The following is a 19,753-nucleotide window of genomic DNA, read 5'->3' on the forward strand; positions in this document are numbered from 1 at the left end:
CTCTCAGATCTCTGCATGGAAAGAAAACTTGCTGGAGGGAGGGTAAGCCTGCGGCTTTACTGCACATCCCGCCCTTCCAGGCTACGTCGAATGTCGCTGGCCAGCGGCCAGCGTGCTGAGGACTGGAAATGTCCCTGCAGACCAGGGAGCTTCCGCGGCCGAACAATGGCCCTCATGGGAGTGAAGAGCAACCAACAAAGATCACAGCTACGTCTGTTTAGAAATAGATGCTATTTTATTATTCCCAGCTAGTTCCTAAACATCTGGTAGAGATTTGCTTCGAGAGAGTCAGTCCCTACTGGATCGTTCTTTATCAGTGAGATTTGTTAAGGGTCATATGATGCTGCCAAAAATACTGCACTAACACAGTGTTGTAAACTCTGGAGGTTTGATCTCTTAGGCAGGCAAATAGCCTCTTTGTAATCTCGTTTGGGTTATTGATTTACTTAGCAAATCCTTTCTCCTTTAAATAGTGGAAATCGGAAGTCCAGATCGCTGACCAGAAAGGTCCAATTAGTGGATTGAGGTTGAGCAAAATTTCCCGATAGTCACTTTGTCTCAAGTTAAAACCAGCTCCTTTATAAGAATCTTACTAGTTAAAACAACAAACCTCGTACTGAAAATAACCTGCCCTTCATTTGTTAGGAAGATGTAGTTACAGGACAGAAAGTTATGTGAAAAAACATGATTATAAATGTCGAGGTTTGGCTATTCCGGTTGGTTTGAGTATATGAACTGTAACTCGACTCGCTGTGACAGTCAGGGTCGGGGATATCACAGAGTCATGAATAATAAGCAGCAAGTCAAGAAATGGATCGCATTTTAGGGGCCCGGGGAGGACGGGGGAGGTGCTGACTGGTGTTTCAAATGTTGGCTTAAACCCCCTCAGAGGAAGATGTATGCTCTATAGAGATGCTCTTAACAACCTGGCCATTGACTTATCTTCTTTTTAAAAAATATATTTTTTTTGTTGATTTTCAGAGAGGAAGGAAGAGGGAGAGAGAAACATCAATGATGAGAGGGAATCATTGATCGGCTGCCTCCTGCACGCCCCACACGGGGGATGGAGCCCGCAACCCAGGCCTGTGCCCTGACCGGGAATTGAGCTGGGACCTCCCGGTTCATAGATCGATGCTCAACCACTGAGCCATGCCGGCCGGGGTGACTTATCTTCTTATTCAAGATTAAAATTCTACGGGCCTCAAGGTGGCCTAAAAGACACTCTTGAAGCATGTCCGTTCTAGGAGGGCCCCTTTTTTGAACGGACTGCTGAAAGCAGAACATCACTGCTTTCCCCCTCTCCCCTCCCTGCAATTAGAACAGCGCTCACACCCCACTCCCAGGAAGGCCTGCCGAGTTAGCAAGCTGTGACCTAGCTGACCGGCGTGTGGTCACGTTCATGCTGCAACCGACGGCTCAGGGAAGTCCATGGAAACGGTGTTGATCTGGTTACTTGGCGAGTTGTTCTTGGGTGTGCACACTGGTTTCTGAAGCTCATGAGAAGAGACACACACAAAATACACACACACACACAAATCCAAAATCAGGGCAGTTAAAACACTGTCAACAACAAAAGGTACAAGATTCTACTAGTCAACTATGAATATTCATGCCTTATCTCTTTTTCTATCTATTTAGTGAAAAGATATAAAACCTCTGAGTGTATAAAAATCAAACATGAATGAAAGTGGCCGTTTTAACAACAAAAAACCCCATCATGGATTACATAGATTAGTGTAGCAACTGGAGATAAACTAAAAGCCAGTGAGCATTTTGGAAAAATCCTCTGTGCTGCGAAGAATATTTGAACATGATAGTTACCTTTGCATTAAAAAAAACAAAAAACGTACCTCATAATTTCAACAAATTTCTACTCTCGTGGCTATGTCTGAATCCAATGAGAAGCAATCTCAATTGGGTCTTTGAGTTTTTTTAACCCAGGCTTCATTTTTTTTTTCCTTCTCACATGACCCGTCTCTTTTAAGAGAAAAGACAGCTGCTTTCAAAGTCATTGTTTCCTCATGTTTCCTCCAGGAACGCTCCTAACGGCTGGTGGAAAGGCAGTTTCCATGTGAACCAACGTGAATCAGGAACATTTAATGGTCCGTGAGACCCCATTTGTAAAACTACTCTTCCTATTACCCGTGACGCAAAGTTTCAAAAGTGAGGATGATTGAGGCTGGGGCATCTATTCTTGCAATGACATTTAATATCAGAGCAGCTCAGCATAACTATAAAGAATATTGTCTTAGGGGGGGTGTGCATTTCACAGCAATTACCTGCAAGAGGAAGCCGCGAAGCTTCTTTCAAACAATACAGCTCTTCTCTGTGACACTCTGGGCCCACCCTACTTCCCAGTCAGCCGGGGCTTAGAAGGTGACCTTGCAGGAAAGTCAGGAACCGACTGTGGTCACGGGGACCCCAACCTCAAAGGCATGTCCTCGGAACAGCCTGTAACTCCTTCACTAAACAAATACCCTCCCAGTTACAAATATTTCAGTGAAAGGGCCCTTCTCTCTTATCACTTAATCTATTATCTGCTTTGCAATTCTCTAGGACAATACAGAGTTAGAAATAGTGATACTGTGCTGCCCAGGGATAAGGAATTAATGTCACTGAAGTATTCAAGCAAACGCTGGAAAGCCACCTAGAACTGTGGTTTGGTGGCGGTGGCTTGGAGTCAGGACACCCACCAGGAGATCCCTTCCAAATCTCTTTTGAAAGCCCTAAGAGGCAGCTCTAATTTGGAAAACTATTCCTAGAAAATAACAAATGTAACTGATAGGGGGGAACGTGGTATTTAGAAATATCTCCACCAGTTGTCTTCAGAGGGGGCAGGCTGCCGAGGGATCCACTTCCTGAATTCCGGCGAAAGGAGCTCTACCAAAACCCACATTCGTGGTGTGCAATCACAGGTCCTAACTACTGACAACCACGGCACCAGAAGCAGCTAGAAGCAGCTAGAAGCAGCTATCAGGCAAACGGGGTTTCCGGGGGGACGGAAACTTCTAGGTAACACACTCCGCCCTCTGACTCGCTGCTAGGAGAGACCATTATTTTTCGAACTGGATGTAGATGTAAGACAACTGACCACCACTTCTTAGATACGTGTCCGACCGTTCACACGGAATACCAAAGTCTCCCGTGACTTTTAACAAGTGAAACCTTCTCCTTCCTGCACATCTGGGCTCCTTTTCTAACCTTCTGGGTTTCATTTCCCCTTCAAAGGAACAATCGAGGCGCCGGTTCGGACTTTAGAATTTAATACTGCATTTATTAAAGTGTTTTTATTAACAGACTTTCACCAGAAAGTTCCGCGTGTGCTAAGACAGCAGGCACGGCGGCCTCGAAGGCGGGCATCCGGCAGTGGGCACCGCACCGCGCCCGCGCCATCCGGCCGCAGCCCTGGGGGCGGTTCGGGCAGGACCCGCACCCAGCCTCCCCCACGAAATGGTTCAATAGAAATGTTGGTTCGTTCGGATGCAAACGTTCTGAGCTCACGGGGACGTCGGTCTGTGACGAGCAGGGCTCAGCCCCCCATTCCGCCGTGTCGGGCTGCCCCGGGGACCCGGAGTCCGTGTCCTCAGCCCCTGCCCCGCTGGCCACGGTCCCCGTGTCTCTGTGCGGCCCGGGTCCCCTTCGGCTGTCCTCAGGATCACCTGCTCTTTGCGAGGACCCCGCGCTCCTGCAGACAAGTGCTGACGGCTCCTCGAGGCCCTGCAGGCTGTGTCCGTTGCCCCTGCCCGCTGGGTCCGGGGCCTGCAGGTGCTGCCCTGGGGGGAGGCAGCAGCTCCGCGGCAGAGGGCTCTGCGCTGCGGGGGGGTGCGCTCTGCCCTGCAGGCAGGGGCAGTGGTGGACGTGCGGGACGGGGGGCACGCAGCCCTCAGGGGCTCGGTGCGCCACGGGCAGAGGTGCCACGCCGTTCTGCACGTGCACGAAGCCGCCGGCAGCGCGGGCACACTGGTGGCACAAGCAGTCGCCCATCTGTTGGCAGGAGTGGGGGCCGTATTGCAGGTGTCTGTAGGCAGCTGGGCAGCCGCATCTCTGGCTCAGAGAGAGGAAGTGGCGCACGGCGCGCTGGTCCAGCGCCGGCTGCAACAAGGCAGAGCTCGGCTCGCCCCTGGCGCTCTGGCCCAGCTCCCCGTTGTAAGCCGCGGGCACGGGCATCCCCGCACTCTTGGCCGGGCCGCTGAGACACTCGGAGCAGACGTGGGTCTCTTCGTAGGCGGCCTTCTCAGAGGCGGGGCGGCTGGGGGACGCCAGAGGCTCCAATTCGTAGAACTCATGCTCTGCGTCCGATTTCTGGCCCCGGGGACCCGCGTGATAAGCATTCACGCTGTGCGTTTTGCTCGGTCCCTTGTCCCGAGGACTCGCGGGCGAGGGGTGGGAGAAGGCGCTGCACTGGAGCTTCCTGGGCAGAGGGATCTGCCCGCAGGCGCCCTGCGGCCCGAGGCACCGGCACAGGCACTGGAAGAAGAAGGTGGCGAAGGCCCAGCTGATGCACATGATGAGCATCATGAAGGTGCCCAGCTGGGTGTAGGCCAGGACGGTGGACGGCATCATCATGGCCCCGGCCACGAAGGTGGTCAGGGCGGCCATGGCGATGGCGGAGCCCATGCGGCTCAGGGAGAAGACCACCTTCCCCTCCCGGTCGGCGTCCGGGGCCAGGCGGTACGCCACCCCATAGTGGACGGCGAAGTCCACCGACAGGCCCACCGCCACCGAGATGGTGACAGACTCCAACACGTTCAGCTCCCAGCCCAGCAGGACGAGAGAGCCGACCGTCACAAATATGGTCCCCGCGATGGACACGATGGCGTAGAGGCTGATGATGACGTTCCAGGTGGTGAGCAGCATCACGCTGAAGGCCACGGCCACGGAGAGCCCCATGGCGACCAGGGTGCCGTCCGAGAGGCTGTCCTGCAGGTCGTAGAACTCCAGGTTGCTGACGAACCAGCCGTTGCCCAGGCCCTCGGGGGCCGAGCTCAGCTCGCGGGAGATCCACGCGTCCACCTCCCTGTAGAACTGGTGCATCTTCTCGTAGGCCAGCGTGAAGAGGTAGGTGCTCGGGAACTCCAAGACCACGGCCCGGATGGTGTCGTTGATGTCGAAGCGGGGCCCCGGGGTCTTGCTGTCCAGGTGGTACCCCGTGCTGCGCTCCAGCTCCATGATGGCCCTCTTGATGCACAGCTCGAAGACCTCCTGCTTGTAGGGGAAGCTCCAGCGGCTGCAGCAGGGGTACAGGGCCGGCTCGTCGCAGTCCTGGTTCTCCATCCAGCGCTTGAAGGTCTCGATGAAGCAGCTGGTGAAGTCCTGCTCGTCCGTCTGGTAGAAGAAGGTCTGGTTTCGCAGCTTCTGGCAGAAGTGCAGAATCCAGACCTGGGACGCAGGGCTGGCGATGTTGAAGCTGCTGTCCAAGGTCAGCTTGCCTTTGCTCTTGGGGTTCAGCGGGTTGCCGTTGTCCTCGGGGGACACCCCCCAGATCACCGTGATGGGCATGTGCAGCTCCTCGCCGTGGTGGACGCGCTCGAACATGAAGAGCTTCTTGTACTCGGCGTCGTAGCGCTCGAAGGGGTGAGACGACCGGAACACCTGGAACTCGGACAGCTCCAAGGAGGGCAGCTTCATCTTGGGGTTCACGCACACGATGTAGGCGCCCCCCACGGTCAGGGCGAGGAACCAGAAGAGCCAGAGGTAGCGGAACTTAATGACGATGCAGGGCAACACCTTCTCGAAGAAAATGCGCGAGGCCTCGGAGACGGCAAACAGGGCCTTGTGGCCCGCCCGGCACGCGGCCGCCCAGCAGCTCTTGTGGGGGTACACCTGCGGCTGGGGCTTTCGGAAGCAGGTGAATATGTTGAGCAGGTACCGCTCGTGCAGCACGACCACGGCGGGCAGCCACGTGACCATGAGCAGGTAGTTGACCAGGATGGCGGTGCCCGCGTACACCCCGAAGCAGCGGATGGCCGTGATGTTGCTCACGTAGTTGGCGTAGAAGGCGGCGGCCGTGGTGAAGCTGGTGACGAACATGGACAGGGCGGCGTGCTGCAGGGTGACGCCCACCGTCTCCGCGGTGTCGGCCTGGGGCTTGTCGAACTTGGTGTAGTTCCAGACGTCGCACAGGACGAAGGCGTCGTCGGCCCCAATCCCTACCAGGATGATGAGCGCCGTGAGGTTCATGAAGGGGAAGAACTCGAAGTTGAACACGACACGGTAGAGGAAGTAGGAGACGATCAGGGAGCTGATGATGGCGAACATGGTCATGAGCGTGATGAACACGGACCGGGTGTAGACGCACATGACGAGCAGGACGATGACGATGGCGATGGCGGGGTACACCGTGTCCATCAGCAGGTAGTCCTGGAACAGGCTGTGCTTGATCCCAAACTCGATGCCGGTGACGGTGGTGACGCCGTCGGACGCGTTCCAGCGCTCGAAGTTGTCCAGGTAGATGCCCATCATGCTCTCCCCCTTCTCGGTGGGCGAGAAGAGCATGCTGTACTTGAGGGCGGGCGCGGGGTGGTCGGCCGCCCGCGGGGCCAGGAAGTCCTTGTCCACCAGGTAGTGCAGGATCTGGTAGACGGCGTTGTACTTGGTGCACTTGCGGGGCACGTGGGCGCACTTGAGCTGGTCCTTCCTCCGGGCCGCGGCGTCCCAGCAGTCGGGCTCCAGCGTGCCGTTCTGGTAGTGCTTGGCGCAGGCGCGCAGCAGCTTCAGCGTGTGGGTCACGTCCCGCTCCACGATCTTCTGACAGGACGACCGGTTGTTCAGGATGGCGATGTAGTTGCCCAGCGTCCAGCTGGGGCAGCAGGAGGCGGCCGTGGTCCTCTGGCAGAGGTCGCTGAACTGGGGGTGCGCCCTGATCTGCAGAGACAGACACACGGAGGACGGGCGTTTACAACAGAGTCGCTCACCGGGGCGGCGTGGCTCAGTGGGTGAGCATCAACCTAGGAACCAGGAGGTCACGGTTCGATTCCCGGTCGGGGCACATGCCCGGGTTGCGGGCACAAACCCCAGTGGGGGGCGTGCAGGAGGCAGCCGATCCATGATGCTCTCTCATCGTTGATGTTTCTATCTCTCTCGCTCCCTCTCCCTTCCTCTCTGAAATCAATACAAATATTTTTAAAAACCAAACAATAGAAAAACAAAGTAAGAGCTCAGTGAGGGTCTTCCTCATCCTGGGCACTTTGACCTCTCTCTCATCGATGTCTCTCTCTCTCTCTCCCTCTCCCTTCCTCTCTGAAATCAATAAAAACCTATTTAAAATAAATAAATTAATAAAGCGGTTGCTCAGAGGTCTGGGTTAAGGTGGCCTCGAGGGCCAGGGAGTTACAGAAGGTAAATAGCCATCCTCGGTGTGTGAATGCCCAGTGTGAGTTCCCCTCAGAGCCTGCTGTGGCAAAGTCCTCGCTAGGCTACTTTACTCTGAACAACGAAGTACTGCGTGGAGATGACAGGCAAGTGCGAAACAACTTCAGCTAGTGCTGGTGTGGTTTCAAAGAGGGGAGGGAATTAACACCTCTTCCGTAAACAGGCCTTTTCAAAGTCCCTCTGAAAAGCAATAACGTGGACAGGCTGTGAGGCTTGGGTATGCATACCTACCGGATCAGTTAAGAGGACAAGGGGCCAACTGATTCATGAAACCAATCTGTGGCTTTGCCCAAAATTTCTGGTTATCAGTATGAACCGTTGGGTGATGAAGGTATATTGGTTCAATCAACCCAGTTGGAAGCATCATGACATCTCCTAGAAAACTGTCAGCGAATCAGAAAGCAACTGGCTGGTGTGGCTCAGTGGGTTGGGCCTCACCCTGTGCACCTAAAGGTTGCTGGTTCAACTCCAGGTCGGGACACATTCCCCAAGCTGGTAGGGAGCTGGTAGGGGGCATGCAGGAGGCAGCCAATCATGGTTTGTGCTCACATCGATGTTTCTCTCCCTCTCCCTTCCTCTCTAACAATCAATAAAAAACCTCTTTAAAACAATTTTTTTAAAAAGTGACTGTTGCGATCAGAAGCGCTGATGACAGATGCATGAAAGCCCTGGAATAAAACTGTTTCCTGAAATATGTACATTCACAGGGGTGGGCAAAAGTAGGTTTATAGTTGTACAAAGAAATAATACAATAATCATAGAGGAATAGAAACTCCGTGTTACGCGTACTCACAACTGTGAACCTGCTTGTGCCCACCCTGGGATATATCTGATTGTAAATGAATATGTACAATTAATACCATAAATAAGGAGTTTAATGATTTCCTCCGCATCCTTTAAAGTTTGCTCAAGGTGGCCGAACCCCTTGGGGAGAACTTCCTCTCTCGACAAACAGGGCTCTGCTGCCTGGTACTAGCAGGTGTGACGACCCGGGTTCAGGGGGACAGTACTTCCCATGGGCCGCTCTTCCCAGAGAAGGCTTTTCTGCTGACGGCTGTTCTTGTTACAGAAAATGGGTAAGCTGTCCCAATGCCAATCCTGGCCTTGCTGATTCATGCGGAAGCCAGTGCCAGTCCACAGCCTTCGGAACAGCCCCTCCTGGGAGCCCGTGCAGACTCCTCTCGGAAGCACCAGAGCTAGAAACGACCCACTTCTCACGGGCCCTCATCTCACTTGCCAGAGGCTGTTCAGGGAGGAAACTCCGAAGTTCAAGAAGGGTGTGTGAGTGCCCGGCTGGTGTGGCTCAGTGATTAAGCGTCGACCTAGGAACCAGGAGGTCACGGTTTGGTTCCTGGTCGGGGCACACGCCCAGGTTACGGGCTCCATCCCCAGTAGGAGGCGTGCAGGAGGCAGCTGATCCATGATTCTCTCATCATTGATGTTTCTCTCTCTCCCACTGCCTTCCTCTCTGAAATCAATAAAAACATATTTTTAAAAAAGAGGGGTGTGAATATTTTTGACTAAACCCACCTTGATCTTTATTAAAGTGGGCTTTATCAATCAAGCACGAAATACCTGCTCCAAGTGGAGGACACGTTGGCACAATCACCTCTTTGGAACTGAGACCTACCGAAGAACCTAAGAGTCACTCAGAGCCTAAGCCCTGGCCGTCAAGATACGCAGCTAAGCTCTTTCGGAGTCAAAAGTTTTATGTGGATTTTTGACAGCACAGGGGGGTGGCCCCGCAAACCGCCATGCCGTTCAAGGTCAACACTATGTCACTGGGACTCAGGTAAAATAAACTGGCCATGCACTGGGAACTGCTGAAGCTGGGAGACTTCCACCTGAGGAATTACTCTGTTAGTCTACTTCTGCATCGGTTTGAAAATTTCCATAATAAAAACTGCTGTTTTTAAAGATACTGTGTCTTCAGTTAAAAAAAAAAAAGTCAAAAAGGCTATCATTCAAGTGTACTGAATCAATGTTTATTGTAACAAAGCCCTCATTTTCAAGTTCACTTCCAAAGAGCGATAGTTACTTGACATTTCACAAAATAGGGTAATTCCCTATTTAGCTGCTACCTGGTGAAGACAGCCACATAGACTGTCAGGGGGGGCAGATGCCTAGCGGACACCAGGGAACTCTGGGAGAGCACCCTCCGGTCTTCATGGTAGATACCAGTTCCCTCCCTGCAGAGAGAGAACCCACAGGCCCCTGCACTCAGCCTGGGGAGCGGAGAGGCAAAGCAACCCCAATGCCTGACCGTTTTCAGGTGGAGGAAAACGAACCGCACCCATTACGAAATCCAGGATCTGCTAGAAGGAACCTGTTTGCAGCGGATGAAGTGACCGGACGGAAAGATAAAGGAAGCAGGTTGCCAGTGGGAACTGGGAAAGCAAGCACAGAATCCTGTCCTTGAATAACCGTCACAAATACCAGCAGGGTTTTTGTTTTCCACGAGGATGTCTGATCAAAGATGAGAAAGTTGGACCAGACGAACACCACTGGGATGGCCACTATCAAAAATAAACGCCAGCAGCCTCCGGGGCGGCGATCCCGACTCCAAGGCGGGGCTGGCGGATGGACCACCTCGGAAAGCGGTTCCGAGGGGCGTGCAGGGTAAGAAGAAAGGACAGAACTGAGACATCGTGACGGTTCACTTACCCGGGGTTGGAAGCTAGTGCCTGAGGCCCTGAGTCTAAAGGAATGCAGGACAAGGAACTGCCTAGACCAGCGATGGCGAACCTATGGCACGCGTGTCAGAGGTGACACGCGAACTCATTTTTTTTTGGTTGATTTTTCTTTGTTCAATGGCATTTAAATATAGAAAATAAATATCAAAAATATAAGTCTTTGTTTTACTATGGTTGCAAAGATCAAAAAATTTCTATATGTAACACGGCACCAGAGTTAAGTTAGGGTTTTTCAAAATGCTGACACGCCGAGCTCAAAAGGTTCGCCATCACTGGCGTAGGCGGTCTGGAGTGAGGCCGTATGGTCCCATCTGTCCCTCCGTTCAAAAGGAAAAAATGTTACTGACGCCCATACCAGATGAATACGGCACAGCGGGCCTTGCCCTCAAGTCGCTCGCTCGCGACGGGGAAATGAGACCAGAAAACCAGTGATTCTAACTCATGTGGAAGGACCAGCGTGTTATGCGGGAGGGTCTGCGTGAACCTGCAGGGGGGATGCCAAGAGGAGTCCGTGTGGTGGACAGCGGCCCTCACTTGGTGGTGAGACTCAGCCAGCTGACACTCGGTTATATGTTACCCGGTGGGGCTTGGCAAGCAGCTATGTCTTTATGCAGAAGACATATATTTCTGCCGTATTTTGGGGAAAAGCGTTCATAGGGATGATTTCAAAATCTTTGACATTTATAAACATAGGGACAGAGTGAGTGAGGGTGGCTTCTTGTAACTCTCATGAGCAGCGCAACTCTTAACTGGAGGCATTGGCAAATCGGCTGCTGCGGAAAGCCACGCTGCTTACGTGGCTGTCCCGTGTCCCTGCACATTTCCTGGTTAGACGGCAGCAGGGGTGGGGTTGGCTTAAACAGGGGGTAAAGGAAGAAGAGAGAAAAAGGAGGCAGTCGAGCTTTAAATCATCCCTTAGCTTTTAAAACTAGCGGCCGAGCTGGAGCTATTTTAAGAGGCTGAGGGAAGCAGCTAAAGGGAAGCAAGTCACCCCCTGATCCCAGGTTCTAGTAACGCTGGCCTCGCCTCCCCCACGTGGCCACGGGCCTTGTGAGTGGAAAACTGAAGGGACCTGAGAGAAGAGAAAAGGCGAGGGCTCCAGGCTTCCGTTGAACAAGCACTGGGGAGGGTTTAGCTGTCCATGAGAGCTGCCCCAGAACACGGGGCCTTAGGCACCGAATTTCAAATCCCTGTTATCAGCCGATCGCTCAGAGTCCTGCCTCCGACGATGCGCAGAGACTAAGAACAGGGCTCAGGGATTCCAGCAGAGACAGCTAGAGGAGCACAGTCCTGGGCACGAGTGGCCAACTGCCGGTGGGGCCCGAGGTCAAAGGGCAGAAAAGGAACGGAGAAGACGGGGCGACAACTGGGGCTCCTGCGAAAGGCTAAGGAACAGACTGCCAGGAGGGAGCCGACAGCTTGGGAGCGGAAGCTCTTCGGGGGGGAGGGCAAGGCTGCCTGGACTCGCGTGTCTGGGGCTTGTCGTGGGAACGGACGCTGGGGGTGAACTCAGTGTGCTGTCAGCACAGGCAGGCGACAGCGGAAGCATCCGGTCCCCCTGGATGTTACACTGAGGACCAGACGTGTTCTAGGGCCGACCTACCGACAGGGAAGCTCTTCTGCTCTGTGTCATTGGGTACGTGTCCCATTCAACGTGATGTTGTTAATAATCAAGTGCGGCCCTAGCCGGTTTGGCTCAGTGGATAGAGCGTCGGCCTGCGGACTGAAGGGTCCCGGGTTCGATTCCGGTCAAGGGCATGTACCTTGGTTGCGGGCACGTCCCCAGCAGGGGGTGTGCAGGAGGCAGCTGATCGATGTTTCTAACTCTCTATCCCTCTCCCTTCCTCTCTCTAAAAAACCAATAAAATATATTAAAAAAATAATCAAGTACGGAAGTACCATACTAGCGTTTGGGGGGAGAGGGTGGCGGGAGACGGCCAAGTAGCCTCGGGACACAGTTTGCTCCAACCACGGCAACAAATAAAAGCCCGAAAAGGGTCCAGAGCTGAGGGACTAAAAGAGGCTCAGCAACAACCTGAAATAACTGAAATCTGGCCTGCTAACCAAGATGCACTGAATATCTCATCCCGACGGGAAAGGTTTACTGTTCTGGGTTCACGGCAGAGTTAGAGGTGAGAATACAAAGGCACTAGCAATTGGTAAAAACAGCATTTCATTTAACAAGTGAAAACGACAGCCATGCCCTCGGGGGCAGAATTTGGGGACCCCGTGATCTAGCTGTCCACGTGCTGGTGTGGGTCTGTGACTGGCTGGGCCCCTCACTGAGCTGCGTGTCTGGGGTGTGTTCCGCACACTTCACACGTGGACCACAATGCTTAGGGTGTCCTTGCTACGGCTTACAAACTTGACCGCGTAGCTACCCAATCCTTATTCCGAGCCCAGGGGAGAAAAACACTCAAAGAAGCAGAGTGCACCCATGCCTTTATGGTCTGCATTCTGCTAATGTATTAAAACCACCAGCAGGCCACATATTTAGATGTCCTTGCATTAATCTCTTGTAGAAATGCTTCTGCTATGAGGTTTTCCTGCTACCAACCTGCCTGAGACAGGGCCTACCATCAGCTAAGGGTCCATCCTGTATCTCTGTGAGCAGGCTGAGGACCATGAACACATCCTGCTTTTTGATGAAGGCTGTGAGGAGCGAGGGCGGTCCTCGCCTGCCTTACTATTAGGGGAAACTGGTGTCCTCGAGAAACAAACTGGTTACCCTATTCTATGGCTTTGGCCCCTGACTGTGAGTTGCTTTTTGCGGTGGCTGTCAGGGAGGGTACAGACAGGTTTGCTGCTCCCGATCAGCCAGTGTATAGGATCACGGGGTATGTGTTCTTACATGTTAAATCTCACCCTTAGCTTCATGATTTTCCTCCCATTACTTCCCCTTCGTGTCATTCATTCAACTTTTTTATTGTGTCCGTTCTGTATGCCTTTCGGGAAGCCACCTATTGATGCTGATTTTATCCATCTGCCCTGGATGGATATGGGTTATACATGAAACAGTGTATTGCTCCCACTTGTGAAAGCTATGTGCCTCAGCGCTGCTTTCTGGCTTTTGAGTCTTTGAAGGCATCACAGAATAAACCGCTAGCTCTAAAAATGACTTATTCCAGGCCATGGTAACTCTGAGGTTTGAGTGGGAAATGGCGTCTATAGTAAAACTGAACACAAATGGTGTATTTCTTGCATTTTGGGAGCATGAGGCACAGGCTGAAGTGAGACTTGGCTCAAATCCTGCATTTGCCACTTCCCTCCTGTGTGAACTTTCCTCATCTATAAATTGGACAGTAAGCCCAGTCTGTGTGGCTCAGTGGTTAAGCACTGACCCATGAACCAGGAGGTCATGTTCATGGGCCGATGCTTAGGTTGTGGACTTGATCTCCAGTAAGGGGTGTGCAGGAGGCAGCCGATTGATGTTTCTCATCATTGATGTTTCTCTCTCTCCCTTCCTCTCTCTGAAACCAATAAAACATATTTAAAAAATAAATAAAATGGGCAATAATAGTACTTAATTCATAACACTATGGTGACGATGAATAATAATTCAACGAATAATGAAATAATTCGTTAGGTGTTTGGGACAGGCCCTGGCAGACATCAGCAGCGCTCAATAAACATCAGCTATTAATCAACAGCATGAATTCAGTCACTACAGCGTCTTCAGGGGGGGAAGGTCTAAAGATCAAGTGTGAAAGTGGGGTAACGAGAACTAGGAGGTATAGAAGGGAAGGAGCCGTTCTCATCCAAGGTGTGAACATCCAGTAACCAGCCCGGCTTACACCGCGTTACAAGTCCCACGGTCACAGGCCTAGTGAGTAGGTACAGGGCGGGGCATAGTCTGCTCATTGCAGATACTCCACCATCTCCTCCTCCAGGCCTCACTGTCCACAGACGAAGGCGGAGCCTGTGATGAGGAGAAACACCTTCACAGCTTCCGAATAACGACCTGATCGTGTGGGAGAGAGAAAACGCGGCCGATGAAAACTGACCTGGGAAGAAGCCGCTGTCGTTTACTGATGGTCTGTGCCTCTGGCCTGTTTGGAGTTGGACAGAGACAAGATGGCACTCGCAGCAAATCCTGATGGCTCACCCCACGGGAAGTTACTTCCAAAAGGTATAAACGCCTCTCAGGATGAAGAGAGTCAGGAGATCTGGGGCCAACTAGCGAACCTGAGAACTTAGTTCTCGGCTCAATGGGACTGCTGGTCTGGGTGGCCTCAGCGTCCTGCCTCATGCTCCATTAAGGAACGCTGTTGCCAGAACAGGCGATTGCGCCGATGGTCAGACTAGCACTAGCTCTTAGCATTGCACGTGCTTCCATCTCCAGCTGTACCTTAGGGTGGCGCTAAGAATGCAATGAGTTCCTTTCCGCTGGTCACTGTGCTTGGACAGGCCCAGGAGTGACATCAGACAGCAGTTTCTACCTGGAGAAACTGCCTCTGAACTCGGGGAATTGACAGCTCTCCCAGAGGCGGCCTTGGCATGCTCTGGCCTGAAGCTTTTGGGCTCCAGGACAGGAAATGCTGTCTCCCGGCATCCTCTGCCTTCTCCAGAGCAAGGTGTGTGGAGGAGAGGGCAACCCGGCCTGCAGTGCTCCGGCCATGTGCACAGATACCGATTCATATCCTTTGATGTCCCTTTCCCCAGCCTGTGCCCTAAACCTTCCTTTGAGGTCACAGGGAAATGGCACAAGGACTGTTAGGAAGGCAGGCATTTGGCTGCATAATTAGGTGCTGACAGTTGCCTCAGGGGGAAGCGTGGTGAACAATGAAAGCAGATTAGGAGAGGAAATATGACAAAAGAAGGAAAAAGAGTCTTAACTATGATCCTGAAAGGAGAGCTGCTGTGAAAGAATACAAGAGACTGTCACGGACAAAGAACAGGAGAGCGAAAGAAACAAGTCCTTTATTCGGGAAGACAGTGTGGAGGGTGGGGACGGGGACACTTTGATCCTGGGATCTAAGAGGCTGCCAAGCGGCCTGCCGCTGTTTACTCCTCACAGGTGAGCCCCGCAAGGACTCCCATCGGATCAGACGGGGCTCAGCAGTAAGCCGAGTTTCAAAAGCATCGCCTCATTGGTGCCAAACCTACTTCAGTTTCCCTTTACATACCCTTGAATTATCTACATTGCACATCGATTTAATTGCTGGTAAATTCCATAACGTCTCTCCTCCGGCTGAAGCAAACACTACCCTGGAATAGCGGTCGCCTGTGAATATGAAAAAAGAAAAGAAACAGGGTTATAAATTATTCATGGATTCCCTAAGACGTGGCATTTAGAAGCGATTCAAACTGGGAAGCCACATGGACAATTCATTACCGGCAGGGGAGCCCTTCCTTCGACAAATTCCAGGAGAAAATGTTAAAAACAAACAAAAAAAAAGCAACGCCCTAACACTGTCTTTGCTCAAGGCCTTTGTCTACTCTCTGCACCTGAAAAACCACAGGACTCACATGACAAATGAAGTGCAGGTCAGACTCCAATGAGGAAGAGCAATCCACAGAATGTCCAGCGGGCAGTTAATCGATTGCCTCCCTCTTCATTTCCCAACATGTCACCACGATGGCACGTCATCAGAGAATGACGCACGGGGACTGCCGAGGATGGATGTAAGGATGCTCTCTTTCTCTGGCAGCTAACTAGAGAGGAGGCATGACAGGTGATCCATTTAAAATCACTAAAAACAGTCCACTAAGTACAGACTGCTGGCCAGGATCACAGACCCCTCCACGTCCTGGCTGAGTTCGCCAGAGTAGAAAAGCTGTGTGGAAAATCATCCTCATGTAAAACGTGTTTCTGAGTGAGGGAGGCTGTGCAATGTTCTGGAAAGGGCATGCTCTTTGGCGTTAGCCCTGGGTGTGACCAGGTCTTGGCGATTCCTAGTTGGCGATCTTGGGCAACTAACTGCTTCTCTGCACCTCAGCTCCTCACTGGTTAGATGGAGACAGCAACACCATCTCCAACCGCCGTGGGGACTAAATGAGACGGAAAAGGGGTGCTCAGTAGGTCCTCTCTCTGCCTCCCCGGCTGTGACCAAAAATCTGAACCAAGGAAAACGGAGCAGATGAGTTTCCCGTGAGCTAAGATGCCTCAATGTGCTAACAAAGAAACTCAGCCTGCCAATGAATGAATAAAGCTTTCATTACGTAAACTTTGTTCACGATTCTGAAGTTTTCTTTGGTAAACGCCTGTCTTCATCGAACGGCTGTTATCGTATGTTGATTGGTTTTACAGATCAAAATAAGCTCTGTGGAACATTTCATTCGAGCAGTCAGAAATGACTTTATCAGGGAGGGACCTACTGCTCATGGGACAAATGTTTAGTGCTGACTACAGAAATATAAAGGAGACTGCATCTTGTGAATTTGCTAATGTGCTTCCTGGTTAAGAGAGATGCTGGTTAAGCAATATCTAGCAACACTTCGAGGGAGACAAGTTAGCTGAACATGCAACTAACCAGAAACCAACTTTTCCAATAAGAGACAGAAAAAAACCTTGCATTGCTTCCTGGGATTGGTATAAAATGCTCCCTAATCTCCTACTTTCTATCTCGCTATGACTATGAAGTGAAAGTGTCCAAAATAAAGACCCGGGGGCTGGGCAAGATCTAGAAACATCTGAGAACCAATCAGGTCCTCTGTGATCTGATCTACAGGAAGCTACACATTTTAGAGAGATTTTCAACAACAACCAAAAAAGCTAGACTCAAAAAGAGCTTAATGTTAATGTTCACTCCACAGTTCCTCACTCCTCATCTAGGCTGACCGGCGACTTACACACTTACATGCACTTCCTCTAGCCCAGCAGTCGCCAACCGGTGGTCCGTGAGGCCCGAAAGGTTGGCGACCGCTGCTCTGGCCTGTACTCATCCCTCCGTGGCAACTGCAGAGGAGTTAGGCCAACTCCAGGCAACAGCAGATTTTCAGTGAATTTGCTGCCGACATAAATCTGGCTTCCTGGCCTCAGGGAAGTTCTTACAACATCTGGGCTTTCATTTCTGCAAGGGCATGTTCTGCTGCAAAGTAGCAATTGCTTTCTTCCCAGAGGCGCTCTCCAGCTCCCCATGCGCATCGCTTCTCGCTGTCTCCCGCCCCGCCAGCGTCACTCACTCACATCATGACCCAGGTCCCTGTGACATTCAAGCTTTGGGCTTCTGGGCTTGACTTTGCTCATCTCTCTGTCTCTAATGCCTAAGGACAAGGCAGGCACACAGAAGACTTTTTTTTTTTTTTAATATATTTTATTGATTTTTTTACAGAGAGGAAGGAAGAGGGATAGAGAGTTAGAAACATCAATCAGCTGCCTCCTGCACACGCCTCACTGGGGATGTGCCCGCAACCAAGGTATATGCCCCTGACCGGAATTGAACCTGGGACCCTTGAGTCCGCAGGCTGATGTTCTATCCACTGAGCCAAACCGGTTAGGGCCACAGAAGACTTTTTGAAGGAATCAAAATTTTAAAACTACATTTTTGGTCAAACAGTAGATTATTTCAGGGTTCAATCCCAAAATGTGCACTATTTTTTAAATAGTATGAGGAATTTTAGAAAGTGACTTGAGCCCTAGCCAGTTTGGCTCTGTGGTGGGAGCATGGGCCCGAGGACTGAAGGGTCTCGGGTTCGATTCTGGTCAAGGGCATGTACGTTGGTTGCAGGCTCAATCCCTGGCCCTGGTTGGGGCTCGTGCAGGAAGCAATCAATCAACCAATTGATGTGTCTCTCTTACATTGATGTTTCTCTCTTTCTTTCTCCCACTCCCTTCCACACACTCTGGGGGAAAAAGAAAAAAAAATCAATGGAAAAAATAACCTTGGGTGAGGATTAACAAAACAAAACAAAATGAAACAAAACAAAAAAAAGGTGACTTGAAATTTGGGGCCAGCACAAGAATTATATCCTCTTTAAAATCAAGTATAACTCCATCATCTCTTCCTTGTTCATTTTCCTTATAGGCAAACAAATTCAGAGCAGTGGCTGACTGACCTGGAGATGTACAATGACAAGTTAATGAAGCTAGAATCCCTTTAAGACCAGCCACACTGCTATCAGTCCCGATCTTAGATCTTAATCACGTTAGTCTCAAGAGGGCCAGGAAGCTGCTGAGAGGTATGATCATCTACAAACACCACTCACTTGGAACATCGCAGAAAAAGCTGTCTTTGTGGAAGTTCCAGTCAACTTCTCTCTTTTCTCTTTCATAATGGTCATCCGACCATCTGTCATCGCGATGGCTGAAACAGAGCAAGTTGATCTTCAATAAAGTGCGAGCTATTTCAAGGCCCATAGACGTGCCTGTAACAGGACATCCTCAAAGTCATGGCCTACTTAGCACTGGAAATTAAGTTGGAAGGATTAATATAAGCAACCAACATTAATTTTCTCACTTCTGAAAGGAAAAAAGCCCCCAAATGCTCACTTTTTCATCCCAATACAACAAAATCTTACTAGACAATGGCAATTTAAACAAGATTTTGAGCCACACATTTTACCTTTTATCTTTTTGCTCAGGCAATGTTTAAAAGTGGAATTTGCTAAGCAATGTTTTGTCTGAACGTTAATAAATGATTACCTTTTGGCTTGCTCATCTGCATATTTAAAGGGATAATTGGCTAATGTTGCTTTGTATCCCGTGTTTTTCACCATGTTATTCCACGTGACCAGTCTCTGGCCTATTGTAGTCCCTCTTGGTTCAAAACCCTAAGGCAAAAAGTTACAAATTCCTGTTAGTGTCCTTCATTTCAGGCTCAGGGTAGTTCAGCAGTTTGGGAAAGCAATGTCAAGGTGATGAATAGCTTTCAACCGAAAATACACATACAGAGGTTCCTTACTCCAGAGGTGACCAGCATTAAAACAAGGTGACTTAACCTGATAATGACCACCTATTTACTGTGGCAAAACATTCTGACTCTTTGGTGTGCCACATGTCTCAGGAAAGGGGAAAAAAAACTTATCTAAAGCTTCTTTCAAATTCATACCCAAGCTTTTTGTAAATGCCTACTTTTAGGTTATAACGTATTATGGTCAAATTAAATTACATTGTGCATGTGACAGTGTTTCACAAAGAGGGTATCATTCAACTTGCTCATACTTTCCTCATTATTCCACCCCAAAGCAGATTTTACTTAGAAACAGTCCCTACTATCGCTTAGCAATGCCGAAATTCCTGTAGCTTCTCTTGGGGGTGAGGGAGAGGCGGGGAGGGCGGGAGAAGACAGTTTAAAAACTTCATGAAATTTTTTGTAGTCAGCAGATTCTCCAATTTCTTGCTCTTTAGATTAAACATGGGGACCAAGAAGCACAATGTCCAGATTCTTCATGGCGAGCATGTTTCTTAACCTTTACGGATCTGAGGACAGAGAAGCTACACCTCTAATTTGCTGAAAGAGACCTGTATACCTATCAATGGCTTGAGAAGGTTTTTTTAAAAAATGGGATCCTATCTAACATAATGCAATTGGTATTAACATACTTTTTTTTTTAGATGGTTTTGGGCTAAAGAAAATAGATAAACAAACGCTCCTGGCCCAACCCTCCTTACCAGCAATGGGTCAGAGAAGTCGGGAAGCTCCGGCACCAATACTCCGACCAAGGCACAGACCACGATGAGCACAGTGCACATGCCCAGGACCACCACGGGCCAGTCGGCAAGCAGGGCCGCGTAACTACAGAGGCAG

The 19,753-nt window shown here is 50.8% G+C and overlaps 1 protein-coding gene across 1 annotated transcript in view; it reads right to left on the reverse strand.

Annotated features, from left to right (window-relative positions):
- Positions 1-984: 984 nt before the first annotated feature.
- The window catches only part of DISP1 (dispatched RND transporter family member 1), a 118,425-nt gene continuing 99,656 nt past the window's right edge, over positions 985-19,753 (reverse strand). Inside the window, exons 6-10 of the mRNA XM_081114370.1 lie at positions 19,618-19,741; positions 18,649-18,776; positions 18,213-18,310; positions 15,191-15,288; positions 985-6,864 (exon numbers count right to left, since the gene is read on the reverse strand). Coding sequence (XP_080970496.1) covers positions 3,277-6,864; positions 15,191-15,288; positions 18,213-18,310; positions 18,649-18,776; positions 19,618-19,741 — 4,036 coding nt within the window. The 3' untranslated portion in view covers positions 985-3,276. The remainder of the gene's footprint in view (positions 6,865-15,190; positions 15,289-18,212; positions 18,311-18,648; positions 18,777-19,617; positions 19,742-19,753) is intronic.

The sequence above is a fragment of the Myotis nattereri genome (assembly GCF_964212035.1).
Source record: "Myotis nattereri genome assembly, chromosome: 20".
Lineage (NCBI taxonomy): Eukaryota > Metazoa > Chordata > Mammalia > Chiroptera > Vespertilionidae > Myotis > Myotis nattereri.